This window comes from Rhopalosiphum padi, chromosome 2, assembly GCF_020882245.1.
Source record: "Rhopalosiphum padi isolate XX-2018 chromosome 2, ASM2088224v1, whole genome shotgun sequence".
NCBI classification, from domain to species: domain Eukaryota; kingdom Metazoa; phylum Arthropoda; class Insecta; order Hemiptera; family Aphididae; genus Rhopalosiphum; species Rhopalosiphum padi.
This window is the reverse complement of record NC_083598.1, coordinates 1999754-2014627: the sequence shown is the minus strand read 5'-3', so window position 1 is coordinate 2014627 and position 14874 is coordinate 1999754. Positions and strand designations below refer to the sequence as shown.

Below are 14874 nucleotides of genomic sequence, written 5' to 3'. Positions count from 1 at the left end.
CCGTTTGCGGTCAGCTTATTTATATCTAAATTTAAAGTATATAATATATAAATTTATTCTATATACTATAATATATAAGTAGGTACATGTTATATTTGAACTTTCCTTCACACTTTTTCAGGCTTAGGACTGACAGTATTTTTTACTGGCGTGTTTAAAAGATTATAATTGTTATTATTATTTTTTTGATTATTACTATTATTATTATTGTTACTATCATTTTTATTAATATTATATTATAAATTATAATATTATATTACTTATTCTAATTTTTGAATATTAGCAATGATATTCAAACATTTTGTCAAATTTTTGTCAACTTCATACTGAGCTAGAGTCTTTTTGATTCGTTGGTCTAATTGTATATAAGTTTTTTTTCTTCTTTTGCCTTCCATATTTAAGTAACTGCGTTCATATAATAAATCAGAATTTTCAGCCTCTTTTTTTAGACAGTGATACAAATCATTAAAAGTTGGCTGTGGCTTATTTAATATTTTATTTAATTTACTGTTCCATCCCTCAACAATATTATTTGTTCTATGTCTTCTTTGATAACAATTCCATACACTTCTTGAAATAATCGGGTTTTCCAGCCACTGTTCAATAAAATAATCATAAAATATTTGAAGCTTGTCATTATCAGGTGTATTGGTCATAATAATAATCCAACCTTCGTCAATGTCATCAATTGGAATATGAGCTAAGGCAGAACACATTCTAACGTGTAATCTAATATCTGCATCATCTTTATAATTACTCGCTAAACCTATATTTTGAACTTTTCTCCAAAGCGATTGATTAAAATGGAAGTTGCAACCATATATTTCGGCATTTGGGAATATTTGTTTTATTGATTGAATAGTTGAAATTTCAAAATCCAATGTAAATGATTCAGGATTAAAATTTGGAATGTGTGCTTTTATCATCGAAAATAAACGCTCATAAACAATTTTTGTTTTATTAGGAAGTAAAATATATATTACAGGAATTATATTTATTTCGTCATTTGTAGACCCAATATCAATATGAACAGTATAAACTTGATAAAATTGTTTGCTAGAGCTTTTAAAAGTGCCATCCACAAAACAAGTTTTTCCTTCAGAAGCAATTTGTCTACCTTTACTTGAACATAAGCCTATAATTCTATCTTCTTTTCCGTCATCAAATAATACAAACTCAGAATCACTAGGTATGATAATATCTTCCCTTAATTTAGGATCCAACGAATTTCCAAGCGATTTCCTACGTATACGATTTAATGTCGTTTTTACAGACGAGTAAACTGGAATTTCGGTCACTAAATCTAATCCCTGATCTATTAATGGTGTAAACTCTTCACGAAAAATTTGAGCGGCAGAATTTGATGAATCACGTACGCGTTTTTTTGCAATATTGTATTTTTTTTTAACTTCAATTTTTGCCGAGTCATATTTACATTGATGAATAGTAACATTTAAAATAGTATTATCTGTTGTTTTTAATCTTCCTGTGCATTTTTCTCTCTTTTTTTCATTCAAACATACCCAGGTTGTAACATTTACATTATTGGTTCGATACCTCCTATATTGGTAACCATTGTGTACTGCTAAAGCTTTTCCTTTAGTAGTTTCCAAAATTTCTAAAGAATCGTTCATTTTAATAACACTATAATATACCGACTATACGAACTCTACAAAGGTGTATACTATACTAAAGACTGAGTAAATGTTATCGATGGATATCGATTACATGTAACAATATAATTGACATAATACAATTTTAATTTAATACTTCCAAAGTTCTAACACTTTATCTATAATAATACCCATAAACAACCATTGAACCAAACAGCAAAAAATCGGTAAATCCAATAATAATACGATTTTAAACATATTTTTACAATAAATATAGAATCAATTTAATATATAATTATTTAGTACATAATATAATATATATATACCTTAGATTAGATAATCAGGTGGATAGAAATAATCTGACCGCAAACGGCACAAAAAAGGTGCCGACCGCAAATGTCCCGACCGCATCGGTGCCGACACCGAAATAACATGGTACGGAAAGTATTTTTACTTCTCGGAACAATTATTCATATCTACTCGCAGATAAAACACACACAAAAGAAAAAAGGTCAGGTTACAGGTAGCAGGAAACCCGCGGGCCGCCGTTATAATATATAGGTATACATTTTATACGTTTATTTTAATTAATAATAACTAATTATTTATTAATTTTATCGGTCTAAATTTATGCCTATATCATTCTCTGTGACGTCCTCTTTAATTAAAAAAAAACTGCACGACGATTGAATAAGTAGTTTCGGAGTTTATCCCGAACGTACAAACAAACGCTATCGTTTTATATATTAGTATAGATTATTTATGTTCAAAATATAATGTTAACAGAGTGACAAACTATGTAAGATAGTTATTAGCATAAACCATAGTAAATATACAGGTCTTATGTTCTATCGAAGTTCAAGTGGTGAAAAACTTAAAAATTGTAAGATTATACTATTATGCGTAAAAGACTTTTAATTTTTAGAATATTATTAATTATTATAATTAACCAGTGACAATACTTCAATAGATTTAGGTATTATACCCTATAGGTACTTTCATTGACTGTTGTTTGATAGTATTGCATTTGCGGTATGTTATTGACTTATTGTGTACTCATTAGGTATAAATGTGTTTTATCAATTATTTTTCATAATTTAAATATTATTTTAGGCTGTCCAAATGTTGATCGACCGCTATGTTGTTATTATAATGACGAATACACAATATAATTAAATATTAATTATGTACTTATTATAAATTAGTAAAAGACTAAAAACCAAAGTTATTTAGTTTACATAGTCATGTAGATATATAAATGTATAATTTACTTTGAATGCTGTGCACAAATATTCGAAATAGATTTATTTTACAATTTTAAAAGTCATTCATGTTATTATATATACATAATATATATTTATAGTGTAAGTTAGGTTGCGTTTACCGTAACTTCATATAATAACAATGCGGTTTAGTAAGTATATTTAATTAAACCAATAATCAATACGCATTTCGTTCTTTTTTTTCAGATGTTATAAATGTATAAATTAAACTACACTAATATTTTAGAATTTTTCGCTGATAAACTCTGTTTAAAAAAATCAAATAATCATTAAAAAATATTACATCATTTTTATTTCATTTATATTTCAATCATACAATTAATATTTAATTAAACAAGGCAAGAAATACAGGGCACTATAAATGACTGAATATTACATATTAACATATTAATATTTAAATTACATAATATAACTTAATAGGTATAAATTATAATAGTCGGTTCGAGCATTCTTTAATATTATAAACAAATGGAGAGTTGTAATTCGTACAAATCGTTTTTTAATTATTTTTAAATTTTTTTTTTTTTATCATACCGACTCATACCGACTTGGCATAGTACAAATATAGTTTATATAAACATAATACATATTAAATACAATAAAATAACAAAAAAAAAAAACAAGTCGAAAAATGGACAACAGATTTATTTACCAATACCATAATATATTATTATATATACACAATAACAGAGACCTAAAGCGTTTAACACGATCGTTGGTCAACACTTGGATTTCTGTCATTGTATACCATGGTATTGATTATTTTTTTTATCCTCCTCGCCTCCTTGCCTCGCCGTATATTTGCACACGCGCATATTATTATACATTTCGCGTACGACAGTCGTACCCTAACGACGACAGTAATAATATTAATTCATAAGACGTAATAACTATGTGTAAATCTATAGTAAAATATAATGATATTAAACTGATTTTGACTAGCGGCCGCACTGTCACGACAGACCGGACAAACATAATAACAATAATATTATTGTCATCGTACCCTGTTATATCGAAAGACGACGACAGACGACCGCATGTGCTAAATAAAATAATAATAATAATAATAATAATAATAATAATAATAATAAATATAATAATATTAATAATAATAATAATATATATAATATATATATATTGCATCTTAATGCCTATGCGATGATAAATATACGAGACATTGTCCGATCGCCGATGAACACACTGAGAATCGAATTAATTTTCTTTGTTTTTGAGCCGTCGTCGAAGTCGCACGGAACAAAATACTCGTAAATAATAGCAATAATAATAATAATAAAATACCTACCTAATTATAATGATGATAATAATAATAATAATAATAAAGATGTCCTTGGAACGTGAGAAAAGAAAATTACACACAAAAGTGATGGTTTATTTATATTAATATTATTATCTGACTGTATCCCGAGAATCAAATGAGTCAGTCAAAAACCGAGGAGGTCATTGGAAAAAAAAACAGACGACATCGTGATCACGGCGTAAATAAATGGTTCGGTCGGTACACAATTATAGTATACGCTATGTTGTATCTATATTATTATTATATATTGTGAGCGTTTTCGTTTCGGTTTTTATGGATCACACATTCGTGCATAAGTTTTGGGGGTAGTTTTTCAGTGGTTTACGGGAGAAAGGAGAATTGAAGGGGAAGCTGTGAGCCTGTGGCTTCACGCACTTGCTGATTTGGACACGAACGCCCTGTTTCCAAATGTTCCCGAACCGTCGGACATGAACGCGCTGCGAGCAGCGCTGTTAACAGGTGGTCGAGAATACATCTCTTCGCAGGTTTCGTTATCCGTGACGGCGGGCAGGAAGCACGGTGTCGACGTCAGGTTGGACCAGAACGATTTGGCTTGGTTTTGGAGGGTTGGATCCGTGGGCTGTTGTGGTGCATCTACTGGCCGGTTGTTTGCTCGGTCGTCGTCGTCCTTCTTCTTTTGGGCTACCTTCTTTTTGTCCTCCTGATCAAAACGTTTAAAATCAATTTTTCGTTTCATAATAATATTATATTGTTTATTACATTAATGTTCAAAAATTGTTGTATTTATGAGTATAGAATGCACGTAGAATTTAACGATATTGACTTATATAATATACAATTTTTTATCGAGCCAGTAAACTGTAGAGCCTGTCATCAGTTTTTCGCATTTTTTATTCAACTTACTCTCTTTTTGTATGATTGTTGGTAGAAGTTGTAGAACAGGAAGTAGAACATAACGGCGTGCAACAAGATGATCCAAGCAAATGCCTTCGGGTAATCGCACTCGATGAACAATAATTGGGAAGCGTGGATGAACACCATAATGAATTGGATCTGAAACACGGACGAGATAACGTTGAATATTATAGCTGTGAGATTTTCCATATTGTATATATAAATGCGAGCTGTGACCCACAAACGACATAATAATAATATTTTTATACCATTTGGAGCACAGTCAAGTATTTCTTCCACCAGAGGTACTTTTGCATTTGTGGCCCAATGGCGGCCAACATGTAGTACGAGTACATAATGATGTGTACGAAAGTGTTGAGCAGTCCAAAGAACGTGCTGTGACCGCCTGTAAATGAAAAGAATTTTAAACTGACGTATGTAATTTAATTTGATTGCAACGTGCGACTATTCGGCAGGCTGGCTCACCTGGTGTGAATTTGACGCCAAACCATACGCTCATCGGCATGATTCCGTGGTGAATGACGTGCAGGGTGGATACTTGATCGTATTTCTTACGCATAACGAAAAAGAACTAAACAAACACACACAAACACAACAATTAATATTCGACACGATCGGTTTTACCACTTATTAGATATTGCGAATGATATAATATATGTATTACTTACGGTGTCGAAGAATTCTGTGAATTTAGAAAAGTAGTACCACCAGCATCCACGAGCCACCTACAAATAAAAATCGAAACAGGTGAGACGGCATTTTGGGTAGGCAATTTCATAACACCGCGGCGCGCGGCGCACGACAGTGGTCGGGCAAATTTTATATGTGACCAAAATTAAATAATACAATTAATATAGTATAATAGTTATAGTGTGGCTGATAAATACTGTCGAATTTGAATCGCGCATTATTTTTATCTTAATGTTAGAAAACTTTGTTTTTATTAGTTATCATCTCGCTCGGTCCAGATAATCAGTCACATTTTTTTCGCGTAATGTTTGTATTTTTTGTTTATCTACTGTTATGCATCGTGTCTATCGTGAACTTCGTGGTTTTAAATATTAAAAAAATGGAATAAAATGTTTAACAAATAGACTTTTAATTAAACCCCACAAAAAAATCGTAGAATGTAAGGTCACACGATCAGAAATAGCCTACCTATTTATATATCAGCACATAATTATTAGTGAAGTAATCCATAACTACATAACAACGAGTAAACAAAAACTGTAAACACTAAACAAAAAAAATCTGACTGACGACTGATTGTTTAGTCGAAATGATTGCTCTGATAGCAAAAAAATAAAAATAAAACGATGTTGCCAACATTAAGATTAAAAAAATGTGCAAGCCATTCAAAACTAGATAAAATATTAATATATTATGAACTGCGCTATTAGCACACCTCAGGTATTCTAGTGTCAACATTTTTAAAAAAATTAATCAAATACTTGATAGCACCGAGATGTATGCTATCTATACGCTTACTACATATGCGCTGATGTTCAAAATAGGCGTTTATGTGGGATGTTTTTACTAAATTATTTTGTTATCGATGCACTTACTCTCATAGCGCTCGGGGTTGTCGAGTAGTCGACAGGTTCGCATCGAAGACTATAACCATTTCCCCATGCACCGTCCCATGCTTCGTAGAAGATCCATGTGGAGAATATGACTTGCAGTAAATTGTAAACGATTAATGTTTTTCGCAGTTGGAATGGTTTGCGGTCTCTCATCAACCTTGGTCCTAAAACCTTTACGATGAACGCATATGACAGGCACATGGTCAAGGTAGGTAAGGGACTGCTCATAAGGAACCAATCCTTAACTCTTTTATCTGAAAATATAAAATGGTATCGTAAGTCCTCGGAATACACGAAATAAACTATTAAATTAATTTTTCTCGGTAACAATTTTAAAAACGAAATCAATTATCATTTCCTATTTACCGATCAAAAATAATTACAACTTTATTATGCTTATATTTTAATAACTCTTTATTGAGAATATAATAATTCGAAATCGATTGTTTAAGTGTATATTATATTGAAATAGTTTGAAGTGTTTCGAATAAATGCCTAAAATTTATGTTGTAGAAGAAATTAATGTATTATTTATGCGTGAAAAAGTATAGATGTTATTAGATAGTTATATCAATGGTTTTATTCATAAGTAATTGAATACTATTTAAAATCGTTTTAAATATAATAGTTCATATTAAAAATTACTTACCACTGTAATCGTTCATTAGGGTGTTATACCCCTGGATTACAGTGTCCAGCATCTTGGTGATTGTTTTGATGTTCTACGTATATGTATTCAACCTAAATAAAACAAACAAAAAAAAAAAACAAATTTAGTTTAAAGATTTAAATTAGTTACTATTTTTGTTGCGTATTATTAATTATATTCCCTATTTGCATGTTTGCATGGTATAAGTTGAGATTCATAATAGGTATGAATACTCGATTAACGTTTTTTTTGTATATTTTTATGGCCATATTAGTTGTTATCCGATAGCATAAATAGTAATTTAATATCATACTTATAGTAATTTATTCTAAACATAATATTTTTTATAATACCTATCCAGTAATAACAACCAAATTCTGATAATTTTGGGGACTAATAAATTATTTTAACATTTCATAATGCTTGAACTATAAAGTATAACCAGTGTGTAACGTATAGTTATTGAGTATTGTACAATGCATACATAAGTATAATAGTATAGTTATACGCGTTGACACTGTTTGAAAATTACTCAAGGTTAAAATAGACAATTGTATTTTATTATACATTTTACATTAGGCACCTAATGCGAAACACGATTCCGATGATAAGCTAATGGTGGCAGATAATAAAATAATATATTTCAATAAATAATATTAACACTGTGATTAAGAAGAAAGAAAAAAATGTTTACTCGTATTGTATTGTATTATAATATAGGTGTCCGATTGCAAAACGAATACAATCTAAACTATTTCAGTGAGCGTTTTTTTTTCTGGACAATACGATCTCGAAGGTATTTATCTCCATTGAAAACAAAAATGAAAAAAATCACGATCGAACTGTAGAATTTCGTTTTGAAATCTCAAATTCAGACCGAAGTCGACTAAAGTACACTTCGACGGGCCGAGCGAACACAAATGGTAAGTATAGTTAGGTGGGTATTATAGTGGGAGGTACTGTCGCTGGACAATATACAACTAGCTGCGATGTGATATAATAATAAATATAATAAATATATTATAATTAAAACGTGGCACACACGACTGTACCGCCGTCAAAAAAAAAAAAAAAAGATTACACATTATTGTTATTATTATTATTATTATGTGCATACTCTCTCTTGCAACGCCGTGGAGGTCTTACGCGTGTGGATTTTCGACACGCTCGTCGTAGTTACAAAACTTCGGATTCGCGGGTTTTTTCCCACCCCACTACCACCCACTCGCTCAAATACCCCACCAAATGCTCAAAAATTTTAATACCGTGTATTATTATTCCACGCGATTGATCGTCGACGCAATCGTACTATTTTAATTATCATATTATATTATTATAAAATAAATAAGTCATGACTTTGGTATTATATATATATATATATATATATATAGGTAATATATAAATATATTTATCACGAAAAAATCGTCATTGTTATGACGTATTATGTTACTATTATAATGATTCAGACGGTTTGAAAAATATTTTATTCGCCCGAACAGGCCTTGGAACGGAATAACGAGCGCGTGTAAGACGAACGGTATTATATATTATTATTAGTTTAATATAATATGATGCAGGATTGTGTGGTAAATAAGAAAAAAACGTCACCGTATGACGCGTGTTTGTCATGTATATACGGTCGATACTTATATAACCATATGGTGGTAGATTCGTGTACAACAAGCAAGAAAGTACATACAAGTATAATACCTTTACACGCTGTTTTGTATTTTATAATGTATAATAATATCATTATGTATAATATGGTTGCGGGTAATGTGCTGCAGCTGTACCAGCACCGGATTAGATTTAATAGAAATTCGCGTGGCGCACTTCGCCGCGCGGGCATGAATATTCCGTCCGTAATAAAATATAAATTATTGCGTCTTTAAACAGGTGGTATTAGCTGCGTATTAAAATGTTCTTCTCGCAAAGACGAAATAAGTGCATGACGTGTAAAAATTCTTTAACAATCTACTTCGACGGAGGTTTCTGTTAGAAAATTGCATTTAATTTGCACTTTTGGTGGGTCAAAAGTAAAAATGTCCGGATACTTTTTAAAAATTAAAAAAAATAAAATAAAAAACATTTGTTAAAATTGTAATATTTTTGGATATAAACAAATTAGCCCGTACCTACTTAACTTAGAATCATCTTTTGAATGCGATAATAGGTATTATATCATTAAATTCAAATTTAACATCACATTCATTCCAGTGACCCAATCAATGACGAGGCATAATTAACACCAACAATGTACAGTAAAGCAATCACCTACTTGCCCACTTTTTACTTTTTTGTTAACTTTTGGTAGATCCGTAAGTATTGCGATAGGTAATTTTGATTTTTACTTAAATAGTGATCTAACACGAACAATATTTGAAGCGTGAAACTATATTTATGAAAAAAAAAATTTATAAGCCTAAGCTAGATTTTCCTGACTTAGTTTTCAACAGCTAAAATATATGTTGCTGTGTACCGTCGGAACTATACCTATATCTCATACCTAGTAAATTATTGTCGGCACGCGCCAATAACATCAGCAGACTCCTACATCACGTATACCGGAAACACGTATGGATCTTTACGAGAAAATTCTCATGTTCTTGTCCCTACCCATCCCCCACCTAAAACGTAAAAACGTTTCAACGAAATATCACACGTAACGGACACAATACGGAAAACGAACTAAAAAACTTAATCGTCTGTTAAATACTGCTGCAGCAGTGTTATTGAAAAGCGTAGGTGTAAAAGATTCCTCACGATAAGAAAATTAAATGTTAATTTTATCATATTATTATCATACATATATTACACGCGTTACACATTGAATTTCATGTCGTGACGATAAGTAAAATCGATTATAATATTATTGTGTACGTCAGTGGTGGTTGTTCTGTCCGTATAGTCCGTCGCAGAGATCGAAAGCACGCGCGTTCGATTTTAAAATGTTGTATGCTCGCACATAGCCGCCTAAATAATATTATATTATAGCGGTAGTAGGTACACCGCGACGAAAAAAATAATTTATTAGTTTATATTTAAAATCAGTGTGTTATGAAAATAATATGATACATTTTACTGCGGTACCGACACAACTCGTTTAAATGCAGTACGGTATGATATGCCACGCGTGATATGATGATGGTTATATGTACACGTAATAATATGCAAATTAAACCGCATATATAGGTCTACGTTAAAGTCAGGTTTACGATTCCGTCGCCAGCCGTTTCGCGTGCCTTTTATCGTATTATTCTGATTGGCCGTCTTAGTTACGATATCGTAATATTCACAAACTGTGATCTACCGGGAGTTTTCCGCTGTAGCTTTTGGACTCGACAGACGGCGTGGCTGCAGTGAACTCGCTGTGCAGTATATAATATATATTTATATTATCGTCTGAAGTGATTTCGGATCTCGAGACATACCGTCGCCGGTAAAATAATAAACTACAAGTAATAATATAATATATTGTATGCAATAACACATACCTACCTATTGGACACGTTGTCGCGCATAACACGCGGTTTGTACGATCTAGACCCGCGAGTGGAAAACGATTGAACCGCGTACACGGGAAACGGTTCGAAAACTGTACGACATATTATTAATGTGTGAGTGGCGCGAAATCGCGGCGGGTCTGAGTACAACAGACGGCTGTGAGATGTTTTGGTAAAATAGTGTGTGTCCGCGTAGAAAACGACGGTAAATGCACGTATGCGGCCTCGGAGGTGGAGAGGAGTGCGTACGAAAACAAAATAATAATTATACTGTGCCGCGTAACCATCATGTGTCGCGTATACTACAATAATCGTACACAGGGTGATCCTATTGTTATTGCACGACGTCTGACGTTCCTTAACCTCACCCAATCCAAACCGACTTGCCGAACTGTCATGATCGCGTTAAAAGCTATACGCGAACCTCATCCGTCCGCGACCGTAACCGCGACGTTGGTATGGGTTAGACGAGTTTGGGTTCGGGAATTTCGAGTAGTGTCTTGCAATAATGTTGGTATAATCACCCCGTATACGACGTGTATACATAATAATATTATAGTAAACTATATAGCTATATACGGTGTATGGTGGTGTTCGGTGTACGATCACATACTTTAATAGTCGTTAAAAAAAAAAATAAAAAATAAAACAATAATAATAAGTAGAAAAATAAAAATAAACAACTACCGTATGCGAAATATCGAGAGGGTAAAAAACATTCGAATTACCGGACTTATGAAAAATGTGATATGTGTATGGTATGTAATGTTTAATAAATAAACTATATTCGGGTCTCTTGTAGCTCTAAAAAGACAAGCAAATGCCTAACTATATGATGCGTAATCAAATGATCAAACGTGCACTAAAAAAAAAAAAATTACGATAATTAGAACTGTCGAACGCAAATTTGTTATGTTGACCATGTGCGAGACTGTGACAACATTTGCGAGTGTGACGTCCTCTTAAAGGTGAAAGTTTTCTCCGGTAAAAAAAAAAAACAAATAAAAAAAAACAATCGTATATATAGTCTATAATGATATGATGTACGTATGTGTGTATTTCGATTTAATGATGTTCGCCGACAGACCGTATTTAGTATGTACAATTTAACGCGACCTTCGATTAATGCAGAGACAACTCGTATAAGCTATTTACTTGGAAAAAAAAAACCAGAAAAATTCAAGTTTTGTCGCCGCAGAATCCGAACAATATCAGGTAATATAAGTGTAGTATTATTATGAAATATACTAACAGTTTTCCGTACATATTATGTTATTTCTCGTTTATATCATCTACAATAATAATATATTTTATAATGACAATAAACAACGGCGACGTATTTATTAGTGTGTTTATCTGCACGTTACAGACTTCCAGTTAGACTTATGCGCAGACGACCTTGTACCACAATAAATTAAATAATATCATATTATACCAGTTTACCCCGGTCCAACCGGATACAGTGTTTTATACCAGAACGGTCGTGACTGGTACTCCTACACCAGTACCAGTGGCAGTCTGTGTAGCGTGTTGATTTTTACGCGGAAGACTATCTCATCGTGTATTGGCAATACGCGTACGAATTCGTATCGCTATGTATCCCATTTTTTTTGTTTTTTTTTTTTTTTTGTAAATTTTAGTTTACATATTTTTTTATTTATACGTAAATTGTGTATAAGAATATTTTTAAAAAATCGTTATTTTCTTTTCATTTGACAGATTAAATAGGTACTGGAAATACAATTGTATTATTATCTGTGTTGCGGTTTGTGATTAAAACATATATTATTACAATTTAGATATTAAGTAAACTGATAAAAATGAGTATGACAATTACTGTTGTACAGAGTGACAAAATCTAAACAAATAATTTTGTTTGTTTGCAATCCTTTTGTTTTTTCTTGTATATAATCTATGTATCCTTTTCCGTAATTTTTCTTCCTAATTTTCCTAAATTTTCAATCTAAAATCTAATATTATAATAAATATATATCGCTTTGCATTTTTCCACAAAAGTCGTTTACAACTGAATAATAGCACACTTCACTCGGCATATCATTTTTATATTTTTTATCATCTGCGTGCCTATCATACGGTTCACGATAGACAATCGCTCTCTATGAATAATACGAACTCGCAATCATAACTACGTATGTATACAACGCATGTCTGGGTACTATGCACTCGCTTGCAAGATCTTCCAAATTGTATGCGACAAAAATTATGGCGCTCTCGTAAAAACCAACATAATCCCTACCATTTCTATATCAGATACGATCTGAAAAGTATAATTTCTGACTTCCACTATGGATTCCATCACCCCAAGACGGTAAAATATTATCATATCGTTACCTTTCCAACAGTAATAAAAAGCCTGTAAAGACGAGAAAAAAACCATGTCTATACGATCAGCATCGTACGAATTTAACTCTAACATAATACAATTATATAATACGCGTGTACGTTTACTCGTATTTATCGCCTATTTTATCGTTTCGTTAAAATGTAATTCGCTCACATTTGTACTTGACTCGTTTCAGTCTAATATACGATTAAACTGTAATCTCGCAATTATACACAGATAATAAGATTAGTGACGAAAGATGTTTGAGCAGATTATTCTTACCTATGTAATAATGGTCTCGGCACCATACTATATACATAATACACTTATATATTATGTAGTTCAATTATTTGATAAAATGCAGGTTTTCGACATCAAAAATAATACAAAAACGTATTGAACGTATTTATTATCGAAAATATTATTAAAAACGAGTATACCGTATAAATTATAACTTTTTCTTTCTCGTTAACAAACAACATGAGAGCTAACTGTTTGGACATTGCTTACTCTCATGTGGTCAAATAAATTATAACTAAATGCATATTAGTATAAAAAATATTATTTATTATTACATAAATATGTGTTACTGTGTCAGTATGTCGTTTCGTGTGATTGTAAATTGTATAAAATGTACGCAATATTGTAATTTATACAGAGTGATTCATTTGATGTATGACACTCATTATTTCCAAAACTATTGAAATTATTGAGAATAATTTTTTCATAGACAATTTTAAGCAGTTATAGAATAAGATTTTCCTAAAAAAATATTTTCTACTATTTTATACCATTATAATTTTGTATTATTTTTTAATCATAACATACATTTTTAATTCCTTTTTCCAAAGCGGAATATTTTTTGTACTATTTAGATACATAAAAATACTCCGAATAATATTGTGTATTAGTATATGAAATTAAAAATGTAAGTTTTCATTAAAAATAATAAAAAAAAAAATTAAAATTAAAACGATAAAAAAGGTAAAAATTATTTTTTTTTCAAAAATGTTGTTTTATAATAATTTAAAATTATATAAAAGAAATATTTTTAAAAACGTCATTGTTTCCTAAAATTATGAGTGTCTTACGATAAATGGTTATCCTGTATAAAGGAAAAGATTCTAAAAATTAATATTTCTATGTGTAGATAATATAATACAATGTACATTTTACATTTATTTCTGAGGGGGTTAAATCTAAAAACTTAATAAGATAACACAAGATAACTGTTGCAAAGGTCATTTCAAAACAAATCAGATAAAATAAGATGATTAGAAAAAATGAATAAAAAATTGAGTTATTTAGTATCACAGGTGTCCTGTCTTCTCTCTCCCCCCAACCGTACAGTGACTGTACAAGTTTCTCACCATAATATAGATCTAAATCGCGTACTGTGATCTTCTTATACTTTTTTTTTTAACTTTTTGCTGAAACTACCTATGTATATTATAATAATAATACTAAACGTTCCTTTATAAAATGTAATTATGGTTGTTGTTTTTTAAATGAAACAACAATCAAACCAGTTTTGTTATTATATTAACAAACTAGTTCAAAATCTGATATCTTGCATAAAAAAACCATTTTAATTACTTTAGGATCAAGGACGTACATGTGATGGTATTATATTATTATTATAACAACTAAAATATTATACGTATAGTTACAATAATACTCGCCTATCCTTGAAAAAAAGTTTATG

At 30.9% G+C, this 14874-nt stretch overlaps 2 protein-coding genes across 3 annotated transcripts in view; both read right to left on the bottom strand.

Moving 5' to 3' along the window:
• Window positions 1–537: 537 nt before the first annotated feature.
• On the bottom strand, window positions 538–1634 carry LOC132922354 (uncharacterized). Its single transcript, XM_060985829.1, has 3 exons — window positions 984–1634; window positions 671–938; window positions 538–596 (listed from the first exon to the last, which is right to left on the bottom strand). The coding sequence occupies exons 1-3, from the start codon at window positions 1632–1634 to the stop codon at window positions 538–540; spliced, it is 978 nt and encodes a 325-aa protein (XP_060841812.1).
• A 1531-nt stretch (window positions 1635–3165) lies between these two features.
• Window positions 3166–14874, bottom strand: part of LOC132920106 (elongation of very long chain fatty acids protein 7-like) — a 30423-nt gene continuing 18714 nt past the window's right edge. For both annotated transcript variants that reach the window (XM_060982187.1, XM_060982186.1), the window contains exons 2-8: window positions 7323–7414; window positions 6656–6927; window positions 5759–5815; window positions 5556–5661; window positions 5339–5475; window positions 5079–5228; window positions 3166–4875 (exon numbers count right to left, since the gene is read on the bottom strand). In XM_060982187.1, the coding sequence (XP_060838170.1) occupies window positions 4582–4875; window positions 5079–5228; window positions 5339–5475; window positions 5556–5661; window positions 5759–5815; window positions 6656–6927; window positions 7323–7374 (1068 nt within the window). In that variant the 5' untranslated portion in view covers window positions 7375–7414 and the 3' untranslated portion in view covers window positions 3166–4581. The remainder of the gene's footprint in view (window positions 4876–5078; window positions 5229–5338; window positions 5476–5555; window positions 5662–5758; window positions 5816–6655; window positions 6928–7322; window positions 7415–14874) is intronic.

What these genes read in the sequence shown, in the direction of transcription:
- LOC132922354 (XM_060985829.1), bottom strand. Translation starts at nt 1,634, where the DNA reads ATGAACGATTCTTTAGAAATTTTGGAAACTACTAAAGGAAAAGCTTTA. An exon ending in ACGAAATAAATATAATTCCT is followed by an intron (nt 939 to 983) that starts GTAATATATATT and finishes ATTGTTTATGAG; the next exon opens with CGTTTATTTTCGATGATAAA. An exon ending in AATTGATGACATTGACGAAG is followed by an intron (nt 597 to 670) that starts GTTGGATTATTA and finishes TTTATTGAACAG; the next exon opens with TGGCTGGAAAACCCGATTAT.